General features: G+C 40.0%; 1 protein-coding gene across 1 annotated transcript in view; it reads right to left on the bottom strand.

Moving 5' to 3' along the window:
• Positions 1-24785, bottom strand: part of MCTP2 (multiple C2 and transmembrane domain containing 2) — a 2216888-nt gene that overhangs the window by 1069137 nt on the left and 1122966 nt on the right. Inside the window, exon 8 of the mRNA XM_044081878.1 lies at positions 12862-13026. Coding sequence (XP_043937813.1) covers positions 12862-13026 — 165 coding nt within the window. The remainder of the gene's footprint in view (positions 1-12861; positions 13027-24785) is intronic.

Raw genomic sequence — 24785 nt, 5'->3', positions numbered from 1 at the left:
AAATTAGGTGTTTCATCAATTATTCCTTTTAATTCTAGTACTGTGGTTAAAAATATTCCAATTTTGTTTGATAATATTACAATATTTATTAATATCACTTCAGTACTGTAATGGTACTCTAGAAATATCACTCTTAGCAATTGCTTCATCACTTTTACTCAATTCAACCCTTTCGGCATAATAAGCTTTATATTTACCTGTCCTCTCAGTCCATGCATCCATGATACAACAATCTATTTCTTTTTCAATATTACCTCTATTTATAAAATCAACTTTAAGAGCATTAATAGCTATCTGCAAATCAGCATCATTATTGTATAGTCTTCATCATTCTATAAAATTGCCCCATTATAACACTGCATGTCACATGTCTAGGGTGCATACTATTTCTATACAACAGGTTATTTTTCCTAGTGGGTTTTCTATATACACTAGTAGATATAGTTCCTAGGTCCCTTTTATTAATCAGAGCATCCAAGAATTCAATCTGTTGAGATGAACATTTATACGTGAACTTCAAAAAATTTGTATTACTATGTAGGTATCTAATAAACTCATTAATCAAGTCTAATGGACCCTCCCATAACAAAAACATGTCGTAAATGGAGCGAACATACCAGACTATATATCTGGAATAAAAATTTGCTTGAAAAATATATGTCTTCTCCCATTGTACCAGTGCAAGCTTGGCGTAGCTGTTGGCACAGGCTGTGCCCATCACTACGCCAATCTTCTGTATAAAATACTCATGTTCAAAAATAAAGACATTGTTCTCTAAAATAATTTCAAGTAAAGTACACAGTAAATTCACTTTTTCATTGGTAAAACATTTCTTTAATTCAAGAAAGCTCTAATATTCTCAACTCCCCAATAATTGGGGATGACTGTAAAAAGAGATTCAATGTCTAACATCACAAATATATAGTCATTAGTCAAGTTAGAAGCCTTCTCAAACAGTCTGCAAAGAAAAGAGTTAGAATCTTTAAGTACAGTTTCACATTCATCTAAGAGGGGGTGTAGATTCTTTTCAACATATATAGATAGTGGTTCTGTACTCCACCCTCTCCCTGACACTATAGGATGCATTGGTGGACATTCTATATTCTTATGGATCTTAGGGAGGCCATATATTATCGGAATAACTGGATGTTCTACATTAAAGTAATTAAACAGACTTTCAGAAATTATGCCAGTCATCATCATGTCAAAAATTAAAAAAGACACTTTTATCTAATAAGCCTTTCACTATAGGTTTAGTTACACTTACATAAGTATTTCCATCATATAGCAATTTTCTCATTTGTGTAAAGTACAAGTCTTTATCTGAGACCACAATACCTCCACCTTTATTAGCCGGTCTGACTTCTAAGGAATGCATATTTATTTTTAAGCTCATTTAGAGCTGCATACTCATCAATGGTCATAGTTATCATTATTTTATCATATTTTACACACTGAGTTCACTTTATATAACCGCACCTTTAGCCTATCTGGCAGTTTTATTATTGCTGGATTAAAAATTATTCCGGTGTGCCAGATTAGGATATATGGGAAGAGACCAAACAAAAGATAATACCAAAAACTGAGAAAATGGAAGCTCTGTTATATGAATATCAATAGTAAGATACAAGCAGTTAAAATGTTTTCAGTCTCTGGTCTTATATACAGGTCAGGCATATTTTTATCAACCAGAGAAGAAGGTGTGGATAGCAATTAAGAAAGGGCTGAAGGATTTTATCGGGGAGGGGAAGATGGCAAAAGTCAATTGGGATAAGCTTATTCTTCCAACAGAACAAGGCAAATTGGAAATACCTGATTTGAAGTGGTATTTCAGAACAGTACAGTTAAGGCTCCTATACATAGCACAAGCAGAAAACTATAATTCAAAGTGGAAAGAGATGATGAAACGGGGGGAAGCTCAAGAAACAAGGACAGACTGGGATTTCAGATGCAGACCATTAAGGAGAATAACAATAATCATACAAAATGCTATATTCATAAAGTAGCAGAAAGTATTCTAAGAACTAAGCCAACATGGGGACGGAAAAGGAGATTCTGCCAATAGGGATGACTGCAATTAGGGATACAGACAATAGGCAAGAAAGGGATGGAATTTACTGAAGAAAACTGGTGAAGGAATCAAAGTATTAGGAACAAATAACTAGTGAGGGAAAGGTAATAGAATGGGAAGACACCAAGAACTGATTTGGACTGCAGGTTAGAGATTGCTTTCCATATCAAGGATTGATATCACAGTATATGCAAAGAGAAAGAAACAGGAGGGTCCTACATGACAGACCAGCACTGGTACAGTTTTTAGTAGACTCTAGAGCAGAAGTTGCCATTAAGAAAGGAATAATTAGTAGAATATATAAAGTACTGCATGATAACTATAAGAATCCATTAGAGGAGGTTAGAAAGGATTGGGAAGAGAGACTGGATAAGCAATTCACAAAGAAACAAAGGGAAGATATATGTATGCCTCCCAAATATGCAAAAAAGGCTAGATGATTTAGGATCTTTGCTTGGAAGTGTTAACTTGGTTATTTTTATACCCCAAGTACACTCCAAAGAATTTTAACTCAGACAGCAAATGTTGGAGGTGTGATGGGGAAGAAAGGGGCAACAGGGAACATGTTTTCTGAGTGTGTAATGAGTTGGCAGACTTTAAGAATTCCCTGCAACTGCTCTGTCAGAGACACTGGGTGAGCAAATTGGTATAACAAAGGAAATTATTTTTTGGGCTATGACACAGAATCGTAATTGCCTAGATAAAGTAAGGCCTTGCTGAGTCTAATTATAATGGCTACCAAAAAAGTAATTACTAGAAAATGGAAATCAAAGTCTAAACCAACTTTACTAGAAGTAGTGAAGATAGTAACAGAGGTAAAACAGCTGGAATTAGGATCTTTAGAAAAGGGTACGAGCAAATTACACAGGAAAAAATGTGAATTGTGGGATCAACACATGCAGAAGAGAAGCGGGGTTTAAAAGAAGGCAGGATTTGAATGGGCTATATGTAATGTTTGACTGACAATGACTGGATATATTACAATTGATATATAATATTTGCAGCTACAGTTGTGTCGGCATGGTTTATAATGTTTGCAATTAAAATTGTGTTGGTATGGTTTATTTTCATTTATATGTATGTAAGGTTGCCTATGTCATATGTGATAATTTAATAAAGATGCTTCTTGTTTTAAAAAAAAAAATCATGCAGAATTACTTGCTTTATTTCTCTGTTTCTTTGTTCACACTGGGAGAGCTAAAACTAAGCTGTTGATCAGTGTGCAGACATTCTGGAAGTCCCTAAGTAATTTTTTTGTTGGTAGCATCTGCCATCCACCCTTCAAAGGTGGACATCAGCAAACTTAAATATTCTAAATGTATGATCATACAACAGTGAAGAAAAGTACAAATTCAATCAGTGCTGAAACTAGTTTTCAGTGAAATTACTTAATGATATTGGGACTTACTGAAAGAGTTATCATATAACTGTAAGGCTCCTGCAAGCTTATTCCACACATCCACAAGTAAGCATCTTTCTACAAATCAAGGAAGAAAAATCAAAGATTTGTATCCCAGAAATGTATGCATTTTAACACGTATGTTAAGTATTACATCAAGGACCTTATATGATAGGTCCTCAACATGGGCACAATATCATAAAATAAAATGAGAAGGACAAAGGAAGCTAGACCTTAACGCTGGTATTAGCAAGAAAGCTGATATGGTGACCAGGTAACAGGTGACATTTTTGTGAAATCTTTTTAACTTGATGCTAAACTAGTGAAAGACCTCCGAAGCTCAGAGATCTTTGTTCTTATGTTCTAAGAGGATAGGTTGAATGGTATAACTTATAATCTTCTGGATGATAGAGGACAGTAGTCAAGGTGCTTGAGCCTGAAGGTGATGGAGGTTTTCAGCATTGATATTTTTGCAGTGCTGGCAACGAGAATGCTTTTTCTAAGCAGAAGTTTATTTTAAAGCACTCGTGCAATATGCCTTCTGTTGTTGCTGTTGTGTGCTGAACCCACTGAATCTCCGTATTTCCTGCAAGTACTGAATCAGTATATTTATGTTTTTTTTTGTTTTATTTTTTATGTGTTGCATTTTTTACCTAGTCAAGACACTTATAATGGGTTCCTCATGAATCAGTCTTTTCTCCAGGCAGCCAAACACTAAACTAGTTAAATAAACAAAGAGGGACATAAAGAAAAAGTGCATAGTCCAAGGATAAAATAAATCTACTTTTGTCCTATGCGGTCTTGGTGTCAAAGAGCACCTGATACACACTGTAAGCACTACTGAACAATTTGACGGTCTCCTACATTTTGTCAAAGTGAAGTCAAGTGAAGGATCTAGAAGTACAGTTAGGAATTTAAAACTAGATACTCATTCTATAGGCCCGCTCACTAGAAAACTTACAATCAACTTATCAGGTGCTACTCACTACTTAGCAGTTGTCCCAAACAGTAGAACTTAAACACTATGTAAATTAAAGCCAACATTCCTGCCACAAAATCATTCATTTATTTACTATTTATTAACCAGGAAAGCTCAGATTGGGGGGGGATCCGCATCAAATCAATACAGATGCAAAAGAAAATATGAACAGATTAAGTACAGCCACACAGAGTACATTTAAACAGGATAGAATACAAATACAAAAGTAAATAAGAAGTTATGTACCTACCATAACGTTCCATGTTAGTTGTCTTCTCTCACCTTCTTTCTTGCTGGATGGGTTCGGAGCCGATCCTCTGCTCCGACTCGGCACTTGCTAAGCTCGAGAGCTAATTTTACCAGCTCAAGGCAACCCTATATCCCATGATGCAAGGTGTGACTACCCCAGATCTCATTTGGTAGCTATGAAAAAACCCTGCCATAAACCTTCTTCCAAGAAAGGAAGAAGAGGAACTAAATGTGGAAAGAAACAAAGCAAATAACCACTAGAGACTAGTGACACTTCCTACTGGGGGTCCATAGAGAGAATGAACTGTACCCAGCGAAGAGTACAACTTCAAGGTCTGTCCAGGCTAGGGGGAAGGAGGGAGGGACGCAAGAAAGAAGGCGAGAGAAGACAACTATCATGGAACGTTATGGTAGGTACATAACTTCTTAATGTTAAGTTGTCAAACTCGCCTTCATTCTTGCTGGATGGGACCGCGTCCCTAGCACCTCTATCCTGGGTGGCTCAATGGAACAGACTCTTGAGAACTGTGGAACCAAACTTAGCCCTGTCCCTGGAGGCCAAGTCCAATTTATAATGAGAGACAAATGTGTGAGGAGTGGCCCAAGTGGCTGCCGCACAAATGGTGTCAATAGGCAGCCTATCCTGAAATGTTGTGGAAGTGGCTAGGCGCCTGGTAGAATGTGCGTTTGGTTTTGAGGGCAGTTGCTTGCCCCTAAGGAGATAAACATGAGAAATGATAGAAGACAGCCATCTGGATAAGGTCACCTTGGAGACCGGAAGACCCTTCTTGTTTTCTGCATAAGAAAGAAACAGTTGATCAGATTTTCTGAATTGTTTAGTTCTGTCCAAATAATATCTCAGTTGGCGATGGACATCCAAACAATGAAGTTTCTGTTCCGCTCTGTCAGAATAATTAGGGAAAAAACTGGCAATTCAATAGATTGGTTAATATTCGTCTGGGAAGCAACCTTAGGCAAAAAAGATGGATTAGTTCTTAAAGACACTCTATCTTTGTGGAAAACCAAGTATGGGGGACGGACACAGAGAGCGTGAAGTTCAGACACCCTCCTGGCTGAAGTAACAGCAACCAGAAAAATTGTCTTCCAGGAAAGAAATTTCAATGAGCATGTAGCAGCCGGTTCAAAGGGGGGCAGAATCAAGGATGCCAGCATTAAATTTAGGTCCCATTCGGAGGGATCTTTGACTGGGGGTTTCAGCAGAAAGATCCCTCTAAGAAAGGCTTTGCTAAGCTTGTGAGACATTATGTTTTGATCCGCTAAGCCAACATGAAAATTTGAGATCGCTGCCAGCTGAACCTTAACTGTCGAGGAAGAAGAGCCCGATTGAAAAATCTCAGCTAGGAAGTCCAAGACTGATTGCACTGGAGCAGTAAAGGGATCTATGTCTCTGGACTTTGCCCAGAAGGAAAAATGCTGCCATTTACTAGCATAAATCCTTCTGGTAGAGGACTTTAGAGAAGCTACTATGATATCTCGCATGGGATTAGAAATCATAGGAAGCCTGGCTAAGGAAGGAAGTGGAGCAACCAAGCAGTGAGGTTGAGAGAATGAATGGCCTGGTTCAGATGACCCGGATGGTGGGTCAGAAGATCTGGAATTGGATCCAGATGCCAAGGCTGAACCAAGAGATGACGATGTAGGGACGGAAACCAAATTTGTCGAGGCCAGTAAGGGGCAATGAGAATCAATTTGGCTCTCAAGACGGTAGCTTTCTGAATCACTTGAGGTATCAGCGGGAATGGAGGAAAGTCCCTGGGGCCAATCCTGGGTTAGAGCGTCTCTGGGGGGATGGCCTGGTAGTGGAAAGAGGGAGAAGAAGTCTGGGCATTTGCTGTTTTGGGGTGTAGCAAAAAGGTCGCCAGCGAGGGACACCCCACTTCTGAAAAATCTCGTCCACTACTGATTGCTTGAGAGACCACTCGTGTGGCATGAGAATAGCTCTGCTCAGTCTGTCAGCTAAGAGGTTGGATTTCCCGGGGATATGCATTGCTATCAGAAACCGATGAGAGGAGATTGCCCATTGCCAAAGTCTGACAGCTTCTCGACACAGTGGGTAGGACTTGGTCCCACCCTGTTTGTTGATATACCAGACTACGGACATGTTGTCCGTCTGAACTGCAATAGTCCCTAAAGGAAGAAAGTCGCTGAGGGCTTGCAATGTTAAAAGCACCGCTCTCATCTCTAGGACATTTATGTGCAGATGGTATTCTATGGGTTGCCAAGTCCCATGGACCATCCTGCCCTGATAATGCCCCCCCACCCGATCAGAGAGGCATCCGAAGTGACTGTGGCAACCGGAGCTGGGGGAACAAACAGTCAGCCCTGATGGAGTTGTGGAGAAGACATCCACCAGGTTAGGTGACTCTTGCAGGATTGCGTCACGAAGATCTCGTGGCACATGGGAAGCTGCTGGAATGACCACTGGGTGAACAACATCCACTGCAGAAGATGCATGTGGAGGCGAGCTAAAGGAAGCAGTACGATGGCCGCAGCCATAAGACCTAGCACCTTCAGGACAAATCTGGCCTTGATCTTTTTGCTGAGTAGTATGATCCGAACATACTTTTGGATGTCCAGAATTCTTTGGTTTGTGAGTCTTGCTGACATCCTGACAGTGTCTAATTCTGCGCCTATAAAGGTAATAGATTGGCAAGGAGACAGTGAAGATTTCTCGAAGTTTATAGAGATCTCTAACTGGTTGCAGATGTGAAGAGTGTAGTCTATGGCCTTGAGAAGTTGATGCCTGGTGGTGGCAGAGAGGAGCCAGTCGTCTAGATATGGAAACACCTGGAATCCTTGACATCTCAGGTGAGCCGTGACCACTGCCATGCATTTGGTGAACACTCTGAGGGCTGTAGTGAGGCCAAAGGGCAGGGCTCTGAATTGAAAATGACTGGTCCCCAGCCGAAAGCGGAGAAACCTTCTGGAGCGCCTGTGAATTTTTATGTGATAGTACGCATCCTGAAGGTCTATTGAGCACATCCAATTGTCCTTGCCCAAAAAGGGTAGAATGGACTGAAGCATGACCATCCGGAACCTTGCCTTCTTGACAAACTTGTTTAGTTTGCTGAGAACTAAAATTGGTCTCCAATCTTCCGTCTTTTTGGGGACCAAAAAGAATCTTGAGTAGATTCCAGATCCTACTTGGTCTGCTGGCACTAGTTGGATGGCTCTTTTTGCTAGGAGCTTTGATACCTCCAGCTTTGCCAATTCCCTTAGACCGGGTGAAACGTCTGGAAGGGATTGATGAGGAACGGCTCTGGAAAGGGATATTGTAACCCTCGGATATGATCGACTGTACCCATTTGTCTTGAGAAAGGGAATGCCAGGCTGTTGGGTACAGCGACAATCTTCCCCCGACTGCCTCCAAGGGTGGACAGTCGGGCAACACCTCAGGGATGCTGGAAGGGTTTATCAGAGAGGGGCTCCCTGCTACCCTGATTCTGCGGACCCCCTCTGCCCCTAGGGCGGCGTCTATTGTTATTACCCCCTCTGCCTCTGGGGGTAAACTGACCACGTGCATCCGGCGTGACTCCCTGAGATTTACGAAACCACATTTTCCCTCCCTTCTGACCTTTGGGATAGGGTCTTGAAGGGGTGGAGAAATGGACTCCTACGGCAGAGAGAGTCTTGCCGTCTTGCTCACACCTGGTCAATGTGTCCTTCACCTGAGGCCCAAACAAAGCCGAACCATTGAAGGGAGTATTAGTGAAGGACGCCTTAAAGGGATCCGTGAAATTACAAAGCCGCATTCAGGACTGACACCTAAGTGCCACTCCTGTGCCTGCGGCTCTACTCGCCCCATCGGCTGCATAAGAAATGAGCCGCATGGAGGAGTTAGTTATAGAATTTAGGATTCCTATCTGTGAGGCAATCTTTTCTTGAGCCCCAGCAGCTGACGGATCCTGAACTACCTCACCTAGTTCCTTGAGAATGTCTCTCTGAAGCCGGGTAAAGTGACAGAGATAGTTCAGCGAGCGCATAGCAAAGGTCGCTGAAGAAAACATCCGCTTACCATACCTATCCATGGTCCTAGAGTCCTTGTTAGGAGGATGGACAGGTACAGAAGGATCAGCAAGTTCCTTCTTGGTGGCAGCCGCCACCACCATGGCATCAACAGGGACACCCTTGGTAAGAAACTGTTTGTCTGCGGGGGCCGTGATGAATTTAGAAGGCCTCATGGGAACTGGTTCCACAGAATCCGGGGCCGCCCACGCCTTTCGAGCCACCACTTGCAAGAGCGGGTCGAAAGGCGGAGACACCCAGGAGGTGGAGGGTCGAGATCCAAAAGCCTCCAGGTATACTGACTCATCCTCGGAGGGGTTAATGGAAGGCCAGTTCCCCCTCTGCTTAAGGAGTTCCAGGATATCTGAAAAGGAGACATCCTCAGAGGGGGACCGTGGGGAACCTTCCGACTCATCTAAGTCGGTATCTGATGTCGTAGACTCGGGGGAGTCTGTGTGCTTCCTCTTGCACATCCTCTTACGCGGGGGGTTCTCCTGAAGGATCAGGAGAAACCTCGGAAGAGGAAGTTCTTCCCAATGGGGAAACCTGGGGCGATGGATCTCTGGGTCCGGGAGCAAGAGAATGGCAAGAGACATCAACAGGCACCGAAGAGGGAGGAGCTAATGGAATTGACCACTGACTCAGCTGAGGGGCTAAAACACTCATCACCTCAAAGGTTCCCCTTCCAGGGAGGCCAGAGAGCTGCCGCTCCGAAGAAACAGGAACTCCCGGCCCTGCCGAAAGAGAAGGCTCCGAGGCCGATGTCGGTGCCGAACTCACCAACGCCGAAGCTCCGAGAGGGAGAATGGGGCCGGACAAGGGTCCGATGCCACTCGCCCCCTCGGAGCCGACGTGGGAGTCACGACGACCGGATCCCTCCATGGAAGGTATCATGGAGGAAATCGGAGTCGAAGACGAAGGAGCTGAAAGGGGTGGCATCGGCTCCGACGCACCAACAGTCAAGGTTTCGAGAAGCTCCGGCTCTGAACTCTGGAAGAGAGTCGAAGGAGGAAATTCAGGGGGATGAGTGATAGTGGTCATCTGCTGAAATGGGCTATGGAGCATTTGGGCCAGTGCCTGTGATTTCAGCAATCTGCTTACCACTCTCTCCAAGTCGTGGTCAGAGAGCCTGGAAGACCTAGAAGATCGGCTCCGATGGCTCCGCTCCGAATGCAGAGATCCCGGAGCCGAGCGAATCGACTCCAGGGAAGGAGACTGAGATCTCTTCCTAGTCGGAACCATCGGAGCCGAAGACCCTTCGGTTCCAGTTGGAGCCGATGACTTATCGGCTCCAGTCTGGGACATAGGAATGTCGGCTCCAGCCGGAGCCAACATCGATTTCGATGCAGGTGTATCGGAGCCGGCCGGCACCGATCCCACCGCCTCTAAAAGAGAAAGGTCGGCTCTGGCCGGAGCCGACCTCGACTCCGAAGGAGTCGGAGCCACAGCCGAAGGCTTCGAACTTAAAGCCTGGGGCTTAGGTGGCTTAGAGGGCTTCCCCGACCCGGTCTTGGTCGGGGAGTTCTCAGGCTTCAATAAGCCTCGTAGGATTAACTTATTTCTACGTTCCTGCAGGACTCTGTGGCTAAAAGAATGACAAATGGCACAGGAGACCTGCAGGTGTAGAGGTCCCAGGCAGTACACACAAGAAGTGTGACCGTCTGTCAGAGACATCTTCTGACAGCACGAGTCACACTTCTTGAAGCCTGAGACCTTCGATTCTTTGGACATAATAATGCCCAGTGCACAAAGACACACACACAAAGTTCACCCACACAATTAACTAAAAGAAGGGGGGGGACTAAGTACAACACTCAAACACCCTGACAGGAATTAAGGAAAAGGGAGGCTTAAGGCCTGAAGGGGAAAATAACTAAACCTAATAGGTTGAGGGAGTATAGGGTTATGAGAAGGCTATAGAAAGACTAACACTGGTACTAATATTTCACCCACACAGAAAAAAGTGAAGATTTTTAACTTTAGTAAAGTTAAATACAAAAACACTACCTGAGCTGGTAAAAGAAGAACTCTTCGCGAAGCAGCAAACGAGATCTGGGGTAGTCACGCCTTGCATCATGGGATATAGGGTTGCCTCGAGCTGGTAAAATTAGCTCTCGAGCTTAGCAAGTGCCGAGTCAGAGCCGAGGATCGGCTCCGAACCCATCCAGCAAGAATGAAGGCGAGTTTGACAACTTAACATCAGCTATTTACAACTTATGTTAAAGAGTAGACAATTTTATTGACAACGATATTTAGCAAAAAAAAAAAAAAAGTAAAATCTAAATATATAGGTATGATATCCGAACTTAACAGATCCGACAAGATTCTTAAACATAGCTGAAACTTAGACAAACAAAGCAAATACTAATACTAGTGCTGGAACTAGTCATATCTAAAGCAAAATCAGTAATGTGTGAAGATATGTCTTGTGACCTTAACATTAATCTTCTATGTTCTGTTGGTTGCAAAGTAAATAGGAACTATATGATCAGGCATGTCACACCACTATTAAATTAATATTGTTACAAGAGATATAGCCGAGATTGACACTGGGTGATTAGTTGCTATGAGGTGAGATCATCTGCATTAAGTACAGTACATAGCTAGAGCACAGGTGTTTATAAGCAATTTGTAAAAGTTAGTGGCTGTGCACTGAGCTCTGTGACACTCCAGTATGGAATGTTGCAGGTGGCAGGTATGTGCCACTAGTTAGTACTCAAAATGTCCCATCATTCAAATAGTTTTCAAACCATCTGAATGTATATTCTTGAATACCTTATTTGAGAAGTTTAGCCAGAAACAGCAGGTATGGCACAACATTAATGTCTTGGTTATGTCAAAAGATACAGTCCTGTATAGTTTCCCCTTTCCTTTTCCACACAGCATTTATTACAGAACAACAAGGATGCACTGTCTGTTTCTGTAGTGAAGTCATTCACAGCATTTTGGTCCAGGATTCCTATTGTGTTCCATCAACTGGTCAGTAAATGTTTGCTCAAGCAATGGTTTTGATAAAGGAAAAATCAGAGAGATGGGCCTGCAATTTGCAGCGGTGTTGGACAGCCCATTCTTTCACTGAAGAATACTGTCCACATTCTTCCAAAGACATTTGGAATATACTACTCCTGACAGAGAACTCGAAATTTTGTTTTGCAAAGGAGTTCAATAAAGGTGTCATAGGGCTTGATGAACAGCACATCATCAATAGGGCTCAGCTGACTAAAAAAGCTTTATTGGTATAGAACTTAGCATTTTGAAAGTTACAGGTTACATCCTGGGTATCCAGGTGAGCCTGTAATAGAAGAGGAAAGATGTCTTTAAAATAAAAAAAAAGCAACATGCTTTATAAGGTACTGGTGAGTAAGAAACTACATTCTTCTAAATTACATTTGACCTTATGATGAGTTTTATTTCACTTTAGAAGCACTGCAGCCAGTTAGCCACTTGCTATGCATTTCTGAAACAGCTGGCTTTTACTGATGTTCGGCAGCTTTAAGGCTTTCTTCTGAAATAATAGCATTGCCAGAACATTGATCAAGAGTTACAGAATGCAAGTATGATGGTTCTGACTTCTAGAGAGATGCCAAGTTTCTCATTTGTCTTACTTTCACTGAAAAATACTTGCCTCAGTACATTAGAACTTCAGGAAGTGTTGCAGTGCAGTATCTGGTTCAATTTCTTCAAGGCGTTGATCCATTTGCAAGCAGCTGGTTCCAACAGCATGCACATTTGTAATCAGATATGTAGGAATGTGTGTTGTGGTTTTGTCAAGAAAGCAATACAACAGTAATTATTTAACAAATGGGGCATAAACTTGAGTGGGTGGGTTGATGACACTCCCAGGGGGCTCTCTTGCTAAAGGCTCAGTCCAGTATAGGTACTTAAAGGTGATGGGAGAGGAGATCAGGTGGAATGGGTAACCATTTGAGTGAGGCGACAAGAGGGTCCGATGTGCTGCTCAGGTTACTATAGATCTAAGTCTGGATAAACAATCAACTGTGAAAAGTCAACAGAGTCTGGTATTTTCTCTTTCTGAACATGTAAACTTTCAACCATTTCACATTTTTTAGCTGACAAAATATTTATTTGCATGTTACAGAACACATGCAATAGCACTGCAGATGTTTAAAAGCATACCTTGCTTTTATATTTTTGATCTCCCAGTCTAAATTTCACATATGATTCTACTATAACTTCTTTTGGGAATTTCCTTCCTTCTACCAATGTGATGCTAAGAATGCCACTCCAAAGCTGGCTCTTCCGTAAGGATTCTGATAACTGTATATTCTGAACAGACCCAGCCTGTGAAGAAAAAATAGCATAGAAAATTATATAATGACAATGAAAACCAAATTAAAAAGTTGTTTTTAGTGTTAGAAATACTAACACTTTCCAAATAAGACCAAATAAAACTTTAGTTATAACCATGCATCAATACAGTCAGTCTATCCTATTTTACCAATTTTGACAATGTATGAAACAGTTTTATTAAATAAACTCGGACTGATGCTGTTGGAAAGGAGTCACAAGCAAGGTGGGCACTGCACCTGGGCACAGAGTGGCAGCTACTACCCTGTGGAACTGTGTGCCCTGGGGAGTGCCCCAGTCTCTGAAACTGTAAAACTTAAAACAAAAAAAAAAACGTTCTCTGTTTTTTTTTTTTTTTTTTTTTTAAATCTACACAGTAAAACATAAAACAACAAACAAAAAAGTTACTGCTTTTTTTTTTTTAAATCCAGAAACATGTGTGTGTGTGTGTGTGTGTGTGTGTGTGTGTGTGTGTGTGTGTATGCTTCCCTTTCTCTACCTGAGGATAAGTCACACAGAATTACAGTCCTCAGTAATGTCAAGTCAGTAGGGTTTCATTTATTTTCTTACTGACATTTGATTATTGGGAAAGTCCAACTGGATAGGAACCCATTTTCAGAGGAGGCTGGGGAGAAAACCTCCAAAGTATTACAAAATATTTTAAGAAGAATCATTTTACAATCTTCAAAAATAATACAAAGCCCTCTACAGTTTAAATAATTATACCAAATTATACACAATACAAAAACATTGGATAAGAACATATATGATTTATATGGCAATGATTTAATATTTAGAGACATTTTAGCCAGTGTATAGAGAGAGATTAAATGTAAGTTAGTGCAATACAAACAGGAATTGCAATATGAAGTGTCACAAAAACAGGCGTATTGTATACTTAGACAGAAAGCCAGGTAGACAAATAGATAGAAATAAGGAAGTGAGTGAAGAAGGAAGAGAAAGGAGACACAAGGTACAAATAGGTACTTGTTCACATTTAGACATATAGTTCATACTGGTATTCAGCAATAACTTAGCCAGCTTTTGGGTAGGAAGTCTTTCAGAATAGTTTAGAAGGATGGGAGAGAGGGTACTGACCTGATGGATACAGGTATGGAGCTGCTGGCCTTAACAACATGGTATGAGTACAGACAATGCCCACCATGTTTGCTAGGTTTGTGGACAGAAAGGAAGTTTTGTCATTGGATCATTATGACCAACTGGGAACATAGTTGTGTAGAATCTTATTTAGTGTTGAACAAGCAGACAGATGCTCAACAATTTTATAGTTGCTAAGAAGGTGTGTATATGTAAGTTGATGAGGTAGTTGTAACCAATTTAGGCTTTTTAGTTCTATACAGTGGTGGGTTCTGAAAGGGGTATTTGCTGCAAATTTAGCTACTTTGTTATAGCTTTTTTCAAGTTTTAATTTTTGTGATGCCAGAGGGTTAGTAAGAAAAAAAAATTCTGATTCCTAATTTGATGTTCATTACTTCTGAAAAACAGTTATATCCCGATTTTCTGATTTTTTGTGTTTATTTGCATATAATTTTTTAAATCTCTTTTTAACTGTATGCAAATTTTAAATTTCTGTTTTGCATTGCTTGTACCCTCTCTATCTTATTGCACTAAATATGTAATTATGAAAATTTTTTGGAGCTTTTCTCCCCAGGTCTCTGCTGAAAATGGGCTACTGGCCCAGTCAGACACTACCCAGTAACTAAATGTAAGTAAATAAATAAAATAAATAAATAAATATTAAGTATGTGGGGAACAGATAATGAGTGACAAGTCTAATTTTAGTTGCATTGTTGGAAAAAGTTTTTGGCTCTGAAAAGCATCCCTAGCTTTTGATGAGTTTCTCTTGTGCAATTTTATATATGCAGGCTGAATTTAACATTGTCATCCATGCTCATCCTTAGTAATTTGCTATGAGAAATGACTTCAATGGTTGTATTATTGAAAGAGGACTTTCAATTTTGTATTTCTTTTTCATGAGAGAGAAAGATAGATCTTTGGAAAAAGTAGTAGTTTGTGTTGTTTAGGGCTGAGCATGAGCTGCGAGTTACAGAGTCATATTTTACTGAATGTTAAAGCTTTCCAAGTAATTATTTGGAGATGTGCCATGTTGTCTGATATGCAAATGAGTGTGGAGTCATCTGCTTACTGTATTAGGAAGGCCTGTTGTGTGCATGTGTGGAGGATGTTGGGGAGAATGTTGAAGAGGAGGGGGCCAAGGACAGAGCCTTTTGATACATCATTTTTGACTGGGAGGTATGGAAAAGGGGCAAAATGCCATTTTACTGACAGATACCTATTGGATAGGTAGCTTTAGCACTATGATGGGTAGGCTGATAGAGACCTAATGAGGACATCTGAAGTGCAAGTTTGCTGTGACAAACTGTCTTGAAGGCTTTAGACAAGTCTAGAAATAAGGAGCAGAATAGTCTGCCATTATCTCTAGCTTTATTGACAGTATCTATATAGATTAGAAGTGCAGTGTTAGTACTTTGGAAAGGATGGAAGCCATTCTGTGTTGCGGATAAGAGTTCTTCCTGCAAGAAATATTTTAGCAATTGTTTCTGAACATATTTTTCTAGCATTTTGGATGGTTTACTATCAAAACCAGAGATGCACTTCTTGGAGTACTGTAACATCAAATGTATTGTTTCAAACATTTGTCAAATCAAAAGTAAAATTGGTGAATGCATAATACCGATATCCGGATGGCAAATGCAGTTTGATGTTCAATTTTTCCAAAACATTGCATACTGAAAATCGGCTTTAGCATGTTTCAAAATGTTGGCATAAAAATGTTTTTATTTTCAATATTTTATTTCCACGGCATGATTAAACAAAGAAGCGCACTTCTGAATGTTGATAGTAAATGATTTTGGATTGGGGGGGGGGTAAGACTGCTATAGGTCTAAAGTTAGTAATATCTGATTAATTTCCTCCTTAATGTGTGACTTTTTCCAGAGAGAGAGGGAACATGGGATTCCTGGACTGGTCCCGGCAGGGGTGTGAGGTCTGCGTAATGGTTAAGGTGCTTACCTTAGAAACACAAGGTGCAGGGTTTGATTCTGACATGGGGTAATTGGCTAAGTTTAAAATGGCCCATAAGGGCAGTTAGTCTAGTACTAACCTATGAACCTCTGGTCTATTTATAAGGATTTAGACAGGACAGGCAATGCAACTGGCTGCTATTTTAAGGTATTAACTTGGAAAGTCATCAGGTGAAGTTGAGCAAGGCTCGAGTTTAACAGTAGTTTTATACAGGATGTAGGCACAGGTTCGACGGTGAAAGCGGATGTGGTGATACAGGGCTGTTGGGCAAGGTTAGGGTTAGATGTTGAGGAATCCTTGGTTAGACATGCTACTATTTGTGAAATAAGAGCTGAATTGTACTGCAGTTTCAAGTAATGAGTTACTGGGACAGGGGTTAGGGCTGAATTTTTGGTCAGAATTCAAGATTTCTTTCATGACTGCCCAGAATATTTCAGGGTTGAGTTTGCTATTATTCTGAAAGTTAAATAGTATATTTTGTCTTTATTTATTTAGTTTTCAGTACAACTGCGAAGTGTTCTGAGTTTTTCAAGATATTGTGGTATTTTATATTCTTGCCATTCTTTCCATGTTTTTTTTCTCTATCCTGCATTAGTATTCTTTCCTTTTTCGGACAGCCAAATTGCATTATCTGTTTTTAGTCTCTTCCTTTCAGGAGGTGCAAAGTTATCTAGGATATTCAGGAAAGTTGTAATGAATTCATTTACAGTATTGTCTAAGGGGGTGATTTTTAAGCAGTCACAGTGACTAGATGAAAGGGTAGTAAAGAACATTTCTGGGTTAAACTTGGAAAGGTTATGTGCTGTTTTATAAACATACTGTTTAAGTGATGTGTGAGACGTCTGTTTTTTTTTTTTTTAATTTCTCCAAGTGTTTTGGGTTTCTAATACCATGATGGGAATGGACCGCATTCCTTAGTCAGACTACAATTAAAGTTCATGAAATTACTATTGTTTGAATCTTTGACATCAGCCAGAAGTGCTCTTAAAAGCACCCGCAATGTGCCCAATAATGACTCCTTTTGCAATTAGTATGGGGTTACATGTATTGGTAGCATATCTAAATATGACTGTAAATTCATTTTTTTATAAGACCCGTTGCTCCTACTACTATTGGAACTGTCTGGGTATCTTTCTTCCACATTGCTCTCATTTCTACCTGCAAATCCTGTTATTTTATGACTTTGTCTCTCAGTACACAAGACACTGCAATCACTGGGTGTGGCGATTTAAATGATCAATGTTACTTTTGTCTTCTTTTCATAGACTGCTATATCCATTTGCTAGCAACTATCTTTTGAACTGTTGGTAATGGGAGATCCCATGTGATGTAGACTTTTATCATTTTCCATGATACTTTGTGTATCATGTTTCCAGTGTTTTCTAGCCACTTGAGTACCATAATGTTTGCACAATCCCCAGTGCAACAGTCTTGCCACATTATTATGCCTTTCAGTATACAGTCCTTCTGCCATTAGCATGTCACAACCAGCAACGAGGTGTGCAAATGATTCCAATTCTGTTTTACAAAACCTACATTTGTCTGTTTCTCCCATATGTTCAAAGGACTGTGTAAACATCATTTACAATGGTACACACAATTTACCTCGGGGATAATGTCAGTTGCCCTGCTAGACAGGGGTCCAGGGAAGTAAATATTGTGGGAAGAAATAGCCAGGGAATTGTTATGGCTAGGCTTGTATAGGTCCTAGGGCCGATAGCCTAGTACCAACCTATGAATCTATGTACATAGCCCACTATCTTGGACTGCCAATATTAACCTTTCATCTCTTGGTTTGAATTTGCCTCTCCTTAACCATTCCTGCATTTGATTCTGATCAGCATGAGGTTCTTCCAGAAGTTTTCTATGCTTCCAAATATATTTATGCATTCTCCACATTTCATCCCTTCTCATCTGGTCCTTCACCTTATATTCTTTCTTTTGATTTTCGGCACATTTAGTTGCTGCCTGATTTTTATCTACTTCTGGTTTGATTTCCATTCCTGCTTGAAGCTGATATGCTTCTGCTACATTAAGCAGAGAAGTCATCTTAGATTTATGCTCCTCATGTTTCAAAACTTTCCCTACATTTGGGTCTTGTGAGATCAGCAGATATGTGTGCAGTCCCACGATTGCAGATCTCTACATGGAATCAGTTTCAAGGAGGCCCATCCCTACTTCGGAACAGGGAATATACATATATATATATATATATATATATATATATATATATATAAAATCTTGTATGCACTAATTTTTATAAATCATTTGGTAAGTATGAAGCATCCTTCCAGTTTTCCTGTCTAGTCTATCCAACACATTTTGGAACCAGTCAATCACTCCGAAACTGTAAGTTAGGACAGGAAGAGCAACTTGATTTACAGGTTGAAGTTTGTTCCTAGATGTCAAGGTTGTTTTCAGGATTAATTTAAGTTGTCTAAAGTATTCCTTACTAAGTTTCATTCGCATTTGTTCATGCTTTATTGTTGATCCTTCATCAATTCCCAAATATATATACACTCCCTCTTGCTCAAGTTCTTTTATATCACATTCTTGTCCCAAACTGATGTTTTCTTGGTGCTGCAGTTTTCCTGCTTTAGAGGTTGCTTTTGAACATTTATCAAGACCAAATGACATTCTCATATCATCTGAAAAAGTTTTGACAACTTGCAGTTGTTTTTTCAGTTCCTCATCTGATGAGCTACGCATTTTTAAATCATCAACAAAGAGAAGATAAGAAGTTTTTACACTGTTTGGTAGGAGCCAAATTATAGCCATGGCCTAAGCTGTTAAGTAGACAGCTTAATGCGTTAAGGGCAAGACAGAACCCACCCCATCCAACCACTACCATTCTTTCCACCCCACTAACTACCTTGATTACAGCAAGCTCAGATGCTCATAAGCCTAGTACTTATTATACAGCAGGAACTTCTTATTGTAACATTTGTTAATGTCTGTTATGTACTTCACAGATAAAGATTCTAGTTGTCGACTGATATACTATGTTCTCCATCTGTAAATATGTTTGTAATTAATTGCTATGTTAAATTGTTAATCGCTATGTAATCCAATGTAACTACTATCTGTTTATTTTAACTGTGGAGCTTTTCTCCCTGGGCCTACGCTGAAAATGGACCTACGTCCAGTTGGACATTCCCGGTCAACAAATGTAAATAAATAAATAAAAAAATAAAAATAAAGAATAGCAGCAGTGACAAAGAGTCACCCAGGAATATCCCCCTTTGAATTTTTATCCCTGGGATAATAATTTGTCCTTTATCATGCCTTAATTGCAAAGTGGTCTGCCACTGTTTCATGCTCACTGTAATGTAGTCGATCAGTTAGGGTGTATCTTATACATTTTAAACACTCTTTTATCCATGAATGTGGGGTACTATTAAATGCATTTTTGTATTCAATCCATGCCATATTTAGATTCTTCTCCTTTTTACAATTCTCCACTATGACTTTATTTAACAACAAATTATACTTTGTTCCATATGACTTTCTTTTAGTGCCCTTTTGTTCTATTGCCATAATTGAGTTTTCTTCTAAATGACTATAAACTCTGTCAGCATCCATTGTATAGTTTATACATCGTCGGAAGGCAAGTTATTGGTCTATAACTTTTAGGGTAGCTTGCAGGTTCACTCTTAAGTAGGAGCATTTGGGATACATGTCTGTCTCCCCAGTAAGGTCTGTTAGCATCCCAAATAAGGTTCAGGTCCATGGAACACCCTTGTATATTACTTCCTGCGAATATGTAACATTTTCATCAGAACTTGATCAGAGAATGCCTTGAAGGTCAGGCATAAGTCCCCTCTCAATAAACGATATGAGATGCAGTAAAGGAGTAGGACTTTTAGTCAGTCTGCATAAGACATGTGCCTTACACTTTGTATTTTTTAGAGAGAAACCTCTGGGACCATTCCAAATGGTGCAAGCGCATGGTTAGGTACATGGAGAAGGGAGCACTGTACTCGATTATGGGCTTGCTGAGGGCCAAGAACAATGTTACTATGACTTCCTTTGATCTTGATGCCATGCATTTACTTATAAGGTGAGACACACAGAAGGATTTCCTCACTACTGTAGCTACCCGGTGGTCAAATTTACTTTACTATTTATATTCTAGGATCCTCATCACTGGCACTACTTTTAGAGGTGTTCTATCAATATTATAATTTGCAGGGATATCTGCGTGATGATAGGAGGTACTGCCAGCCATGCCAGGAGAAGTAGGGCAGTGGATGCCTAACTTATGCCAGCACAGCTAGCTGGAATTTTGTAAATAATATTATGTTATTTCTATATCAAACTGATTTATACAGATGCTTGTGCTGAAAATGCATTTGTGATGTTTGCTTGTGTTAAAATGTATCAACAGTGTTCCATGCTGGAAGGAATAGAAATGTACATGTATAATTGTAACTGAATTAAATGTATACATTTTAACATCATATACTGGAAGGGAAGAGGTTAATAAACCTGACTTTGAAAAAAATATTCTTGAAATTAAATTACTTTATGGGATAAGACCTAAAGATGTTATCCCACAGTTCTGAAGAGAGATAGAGATACAATGTCTGTACTAGAGAAGAGGTTGTAGCTCCTGTTGGAAGAGTGGAATGTTTTTTGGTTTTATGACTTTGAGCAGTTGCACCACATCTGAGCAAAGCTCTATCTGCATGTATGGTAACACATAGGTGTTAAAATCCTGTCAGCTTCTAGAGATGGGGGATAGTGTGGGGAAACAGTCAGATGGCCAGTTGTGAGTGATGTCATTCTGTAAGCCAAAAATAATATTATATAAGTAGGAGATTGCTCTCAGCATTTTGTCTTGGATCTGACAACAAGGACCACTCACCCACATTATCTTGCCTTGCTCTATTCAGTAAGCAGAACAATAATTGTTTTAGTCAATCAGGAATAGATAGTGAGATCAGCTAAATACTGTTTTTCTGTAACTGTGTGAAACTTTTCATTGGTGTTATTTTTAATATTTCCTATGACTGATACTCTGGTGTTTACTGTAAATAGATATTTAGTACTTTCTTGTTCTTTTATTATTTATTGTTAAATATATTTAAACTTTTCATTGTGGCCAGTCCTTTTTAGTAAATATGTAAGCTTTAAGAGCATTTGCATATACTTATTTGGTGACAACTGTGGCCACTCCTGAAAGTCTTGCTGTTTGGTCAACATTACCATTTGTATTAATATAAATTTACTCAGTATAATTGGGTACCCTTGTAAGAGCCTTAAAGTAGCTGGCAGAGTTCTGGTGGCAGTGATAACTACCTTATAGTCTGGGCAGAAGGGGACACAGCAGGGGAATCTGTGCCAGCCTCTCCTAGGTGTGTGTGTGTGTGTGTGTGTGTGTGTGTGTGTGTGTGTGTGTGTGTGTGTGTGTATGAGCACGCAAATCAAATAAACAGTGTGCGTGTGTGTGTGTGTCAGCAACTCTTAGCTGTGCCAATGGGAAGTCTTATTGGGGGTCTGGACAAATATAAAGAGAAGCCAGCCCCCAGACTGAATGTGTTCTCTGGGTGCTTTTAACAGAAATTCTGCATAGAAATACTGAGTGTATCCAGTTGTATTCCAAATGAATGTTCTTCTCTAGTGTCAGTAGTGAGGATTCAGACTCCTTGATTACTGGACTAGAGTGGGGATGTCAAAATCTGATTTACCAAAGGGTATGATTATGCATTTTTTAGCATTTAGGCTCAGGCCATGGTTTTGGTACCAGTGATTTGTCATTTTTAAGCATGTCTGTAGGATGTCAACATAATTTTGGGATTCAATCATTGCTCCCAGCTTACATTCATCAGCAAACCTGATGAGCCAAAGGCTCCCAACATTGGTATATACTTCTCTGAGTGAAGGCTATGTGTGCTGTAAGTGAGCCAGCTGGCTATCCATCTGATAATGTAGGAGTTTATGCCTAACTCAGTAAGTTTTATCTATGCTCCCAGAGTGGGGGGTTGTGTTGAAAGCTTTGGCCAGGTCTAGATAAGCGGTGTGTACTGTTTTACCCTCATCCATGGTCCTGAGGACTTTTTCCAAGAAGTCTACCAGACTGAGCTGACAAGACCTCATTTTGACAAAGCCAAACTGGGTCTTGTCTGGTTTTCGGAGAGTTCATATGCCATTACTGATCAGGTCTATGATAATTCTTGCCATGGCCTTGCAGATAAGACTCTTCAAGCTTATGGGTTTGTAGTTCCCTGTGTCAGTTGACAGGCCCCCTTTGTGCAGAGGGACAGCTATTACTGTCCTCCATTCCTCTGGGATAAAGTCCATCTGGAAGCTGTGGTTAAAGAGGGTTTTTAATGGCCATAATAGATTATGTTTTAAGCTATTTAAGAAGCATCTTGGAATGTTGTTGGAACCCATAAAGGCTGTGTTTTTGGCTTTTCTGAGCACAGTAAGGACCTGTTACCTCATAATGACTGGTAGGGGAGTGGTTGCAGGTTATCTCCTTGAGTGTGGTATGAGGTGATGAGGGGGAGCAGTTTGAAATTAACTTGCAAGCCAGCAGTTTATAGTTTCAGGCTGGGTGTAAGCGTTGCTGTTCATGATAAACTCAGCACATTGCTGAGCATTTCCTCTGAGGTTATGACAATAATTAAAAAAGCCTTAAGGTTGCCTTTCACCTGGGAGGCTATCTTTGCCTCATAGTTTGCTCTGGCAGATTTAACCAGTTCTCTAATTTGTTTGTTTAGACTGGTGGGTGTCTTTTTGCAGTGATTTGTCTGCTCCTTCTTGGCTTTGGAGAGGACTTTTTTCCTTTTGTTGAACAGCCTATTTATGATAGGGGTCCACTAGGGTGGAATATTTTTGCCAGTAATCATGGGTTTGACTTGGACAAGTACTGCCTCCTCTATGCAGCTATGAATGTGGTTGTACACTGATTTTATGTACAGCTCAGAATAGGCCTCATTGTCATCCAGGTTCAGAGGTGCTTAGAAGCTTAATAAGCTGTCAGCTTGAGGTGACTGGCCATAGCAAAGTTCTTAATGGGTTTGAAGTTTGATGGGGTTCTAGGTTACTTTCAATACCAAAGGAGATCATTTTGTGGTCAGATCGTACCAGGGAAGAGTTAATGGAAGGAGGGAACAGCATCCTCCCATGTTCACGACTACTAGGTCTAGGATATTTCTACTTCTAGTTAGGGAACTAACTAGTTGCTCCAGGGTGTTTGCATTGACGAAGTCCAAAAACCTCTGAGCAAGTGAATTATGGCTCATGTAAGTCTCTCAGTTTATGGAGGGATAGCTGAAGTCACCCAAAAGTATGGTGTTAGGCTGAATGTTAAGAGATTGCAGTAGGTTTAGGTAGGGGGTATGGTTTTCCAGACTCATGTTAGGGGATCTGCAGCTAGCAAGGATATGACAAGGGGTTGCACCTATGTTTACCTGAGCATGGAGCAGCTCAAGAGAGTTATACTTTTGGACCAATCCAGCAGTGTACATGTCCTTTATGAGCACAAAAAAAGGAATAAGTAGTTTCTTCTCCATAAAGCATATCAAAGAAACTTCATCAGATTCACCATCATTAAAAACATTTGGTTTAAAAAGCATCAGAATGTTCACATGATTACTCAAATTGCGAGGCTATCAAAATTTATGGTAAACAAATACAATTAGACCCACACCAAAAGACGCATATCTAAGAAATAAAAAAATTCAATATATATTTATATATGAAATATATTTTTACATATATATATATATATACAGGTCCCCTTCAAATTGTCAACACTGCAAAATGCTGACATTCATATAGCCGAGACCATATGATCGACATTTGCAATGCCGACAATGCAGAACTGGCATCTCAGTACAGTGTGGAATGGAAAGATTTCCATTCTTGCACTGTATTAGTGCGATCTCAGAGTTGGTATATTTAAGTTAAGGGGGGTGTGGTGCAGGGGGGCTTGCTCCCCTGCTAGAAATGTGTTAGAAATTTGTAGTGTTTTTCTTTTTTTTGGATGTTCGAAATTCCGAAAGTCGATCATATGGTCTTAACCATATGAATGTCGACATTTTGTCGTTTCGATCATCCAATGGTAACCCATATATATGTATATCTATATGTAGGGAGAGACAGAGAGAATAAATATATTAGAATTCCTATAGTAAAATTAAATATTTTTACCTAATATGAGCCTTAAGCTTTGAAAGACATCCGATATAGGCTAAATCATTTAGACTAGACCACCCAACTGCAGTAAACAATAAGATCCAATAAAGTTTGCATTTTTCTAAGTAGAGTGCCCAAGCTTCTCCCCTCACATTACGATTAACTTTCTCAATGCCAATAAATTTAGAAGTATGTCCTGGACAGTTTATGATATGCCGAGCATTAGTCAATTTATTCTTATTCATTTCATAATAATGCTCATAATCTTATCTCTCAATCTGCATTCAGTTTTCCTGATGTAGAAAGCACAACATTCTTGACACAATGTTGCATAGACTATATCAGTAGTATTGCAGTCATATTTACCCTTAATTCTAAAAGCATGTCCATTAATTTAAAACAATTCTCGTATATGGATATATTTACAAAATGCACAGCTCCCACATTTCCCCATGTACATGGCTACTCTTAGAACAAGTGCATTCTATAAAATTCTTAAAAATGAAATCCCTTCCTATATGTAACAGTTGGTTTCTCTTTTT

Source organism: Protopterus annectens, chromosome 8.part1 (assembly GCF_019279795.1).
Source record: "Protopterus annectens isolate FY-2018-M chromosome 8.part1, PAN1.0, whole genome shotgun sequence".
In the NCBI taxonomy this organism is placed as follows: domain Eukaryota; kingdom Metazoa; phylum Chordata; order Ceratodontiformes; family Protopteridae; genus Protopterus; species Protopterus annectens.
Note: the sequence above shows the minus strand (reverse complement) of the source record. Positions and strands in the feature narration are given on the sequence as shown.